The sequence below is a fragment of the Aegilops tauschii genome, chromosome 6 (genome assembly GCF_002575655.3).
Source record: "Aegilops tauschii subsp. strangulata cultivar AL8/78 chromosome 6, Aet v6.0, whole genome shotgun sequence".
Classification (NCBI taxonomy): Eukaryota; Viridiplantae; Streptophyta; class Magnoliopsida; order Poales; family Poaceae; genus Aegilops; species Aegilops tauschii.
This window is the reverse complement of record NC_053040.3, coordinates 9,715,141-9,718,540: the sequence shown is the minus strand read 5'-3', so window position 1 is coordinate 9,718,540 and position 3,400 is coordinate 9,715,141. Positions and strand designations below refer to the sequence as shown.

Below are 3,400 nucleotides of genomic sequence, written 5' to 3'. Positions count from 1 at the left end.
TAATCTTAGAAGGATAAGGGGAAAGAAATCAAAAGGCATAGAAGCTACCCAACAGAAACATACTCCCTCTGTCCCAAAATAAGTGTCTTACCTTTAGTACAACTTTGTACTAAAATTAGGGCAAAGTTGAGACACTTATTTTGGGACGGAGGGAGTATTTTCTAAGCACAATTTAGATATAAAATACTGAACTGCAATAACTTAGTACTCCCTCCGTCCGGAAATACTTGTCCGAGGAATGGACGTATCTAGATGTACTTTAGTTCTAGATACATCCATTTGTATCCATTTCTACGACAAGTATTTCCGGACGGAGGGAGTACTTACATATGGTGGAAAACAAAAGACACTGAAATGAAAATGGAAATAGAAAATCTGGAATGAACGGAAATCATACTGATATACTTAGTGCAAAACAATGCAGGACAATTCTATTGCTTTATTTCATTGTCCTATACGGAAGTTGGAAACACAAATATATCCATTGACCCTCATTTTTCAGAGATCGTAGGCAATGCTTTCTTGTCTACTAAATGACAACACCTCAGGGATCAGGAATAAAATTATCAGCTTCACTAGTCAATAACAATGACCAAACCAGTATGTGCCAGAGGCAGGGATACTTGAACAGAAAACCAACTTCCATTTAGGCGGAAAAATAAACACTAACGTGAATTACCAGCTTACTAGACAGAATGAAAACTCTGTCATGTCATACAAAGTTACCAATTTTCATTGCCCGTTCTTGGCTCATGTGAATTTGAAATTAGCTGGCACTCCCCCCCTGTGTGCAGCATCATAGTCTTCAGCGAGGTGTGGCGCAGCATCCTTGTAAGGGCATATGTACCTCTGAACAAATACCTTCTCGACATAACTGAAAACTGAATAGTAGTCCCTGTCGCGATCTAGCAATCCATTTGCCTTGAGAAACTTCACAACATAGTACCGGGGCCTGAGCCGGCCATCCAGGCTATAATTGAGCATTGCCGGCCGATGAGCGATGTACTCCGGTTCCAACCCGACCTCGGAGATAAGGAACTCTGATTTGCTCTGCAGTGCATCCATAGAATGCCTCAGCATCATTGGAGACCTAGACAAGGCCATGCCCACCTCAGCATCTGACCACCTGAACGTCTTCTTCAGGTAGTCCACTTTGGTGGCGATCTTCTCCGCACTTATGAATGAGACAGCATCCAGCGCATGCTTGAACATTGGAGAGCCACGGGGCACACCAAGGCCTTCTGCACACTCCACCATCGCCTGGATGCTTTCCAGTCTGGTGATGAGCATCCTCGGTTTGGAGCGGCACAGCTTGGCAATATCACAAGCAGCTAGCCCGCACTCCTGCAGGAGCGCGACGTTGGGCTTGATCCTCCTCTCGATGTCGGCGCCGATGAGGTAGAAACTGTGGCTCAGAGCCCGGAGGAGGTTCTCGGGGGAGCCGAAGAGGGGCAGGTAGTACTGCAGCCTGGAGACGATGGCTCTGCAGCGGAAATGGCCGCCGGCGGACGTGAGCGAGATGAGCCGCGCGATGTCGGGACGCGAGAGACCGAGGCCGGTTAGCTCGTCGACGTTACGGGCCAGGGTCTTCTCCACGCTGGCGCAGAGGAGCTGCGGGTCGCTGGCGACGAGGGCGGCGACATCGGCGCCGGAGAGGCCGAGGCCGGCGAGGAAGGAGCGGACGGCGTCGGGGTTAGCGGGGGACTTGAGGTGGGAGAGCTTGGGGGTGGCCTTGAGGGCCTGCGGGCGGGTGAGGCCGCAGGTGGAGACGAGGTACTCCTCCACGGCGAAGCTGCTAGGGTCTTCTGGGGAAACGGCGGGCGCGGCCGCGGCCGCGGAGAGGAGTCGGTGGATGGAGGAGGCGGGCGAGGCGGAGGGGTACGAGAGGATACGAGCGAGGATGCAGCTACGGAAGCGCAGCATGGCGGCGCGACGTCGCGGCGGCGGCGGCGGCGGAAGGGCTTGTGCTGGAGGAGAGGGGTGAAGTGGTCCGGTTCGACCTGGATGCTGACCAAGTGACCCCACGTGTCAGTCTCGCTCGTCTGACGATGAGATGGGCTGGGCTGGGCTGGAGCGACTCGTACAGTGAAGAGTTTAGAGTAGAGTTTACTTTTTCTTCTCAAAGTAATTGAACTTTTCACTACTCTAAAAAAAATGCAATTGTCTCCAAAATATGTAACTGAGATTTTATCTTCCTTTTTATCTGTGATGACTTCACTAATAAGGTAAAAAAAGATACCACCCGATCACAAGTAGTAAATCTAGCACCGGTTCAATCGCGCAAACTGCAAGCAATGTAGTTAGACGAACCAGGATCTGAGCCTGTTTGTCGAATGGGCTAGCGACGGCGTGAAACAATTCCCTTTCCCAGTTAATGAAAATGAGCACTAAACATGGCGCCCAACAGTTATGAAGTGTTAATGTTTCATTGGTCGGGTCAACCCCAGCCCCGTTTATTTACACTCGTCGGTTTATAGTGTCATGTCGTATATATATTGAATTGGATCTCTGATTGTTAGACCCATTTTTCTGTTCTGTAAAAGTTGACTTGGTAAATAACCTTGCCGAATATGCTCCAGAGAAAGTACAGTGCTACTAGTACCTCATTACCAAAATTTTAGGCATCTGGGGTTTCAGGCGGTGAGAGCTGGCATTGCTATTGCTCCCCTGGTTATCGTGGTGGCCTGGTCCTGGAACCTGCCATCATCCATGTACCCTTGCCGAGCACATCAGCAATGGCGATCACCGTCACCCTGTGCACAACAATAGTGAGCTCGGCCAAAGCACTTCATTCACTACATCTACTCCAATGTGAGAGCGTGATGAAGAGGAGAGCTCGGCGAACCGAAAATTGGGATGGGTTAGATTAGTGGCACCATGTCAGCATGCTGGATACATCTCAAGAAGCAGTGCTGGCGACGGAACCTCCTTTATGGCGACCAGCGCACCTGGAACCAGGGAAGCGTGCGCACCACCGTCCCTCCCCCACACGCCCTCGTGGGACTGCCAATCTGCGGGGCGGGAAGCCCCTTTTGTTTTTATTTTTATTTTTTGTTTTCTTCTTTTTGTTTTCAGTTATTCCCTTTTTAAAAACAAATCAGGATTTCTAAATAGTGGTAACTTGTGAAAAAATGTTCGTGAATTTAAAAAATAATTATGACTTTAAAAATGTTCGGGAAATGATAAATGCTCAAAGAATCTAAAAATATACGCCATTTCAACAAAAATGTCCGTGTATTCAAAACAATATTCATGAACTTTAGAAAATATACCAAAAATGTACGCAATTAACAAATAAATATTCATGAAATTTGAAAAAAAAATCATGATTTAAAAAATCACGAATTTATGAAAAATGTTCGTGAATTTAAACAATGTTCATTATATCAAGAAAATGTTC

At 47.7% G+C, this 3,400-nt stretch overlaps 1 protein-coding gene across 1 annotated transcript; it reads right to left on the bottom strand.

Moving 5' to 3' along the window:
• Nucleotides 1-419: 419 nt before the first annotated feature.
• LOC109752254 (transcription termination factor MTERF8, chloroplastic) lies at nt 420-2,022 on the bottom strand. Its single transcript, XM_020311163.4, has one exon. The coding sequence runs from the start codon at nt 1,921-1,923 to the stop codon at nt 751-753; it is 1,173 nt and encodes a 390-aa protein (XP_020166752.3). The 5' UTR covers nt 1,924-2,022; the 3' UTR covers nt 420-750.
• Between the last annotated feature and the right edge of the window lie 1,378 nt (nt 2,023-3,400).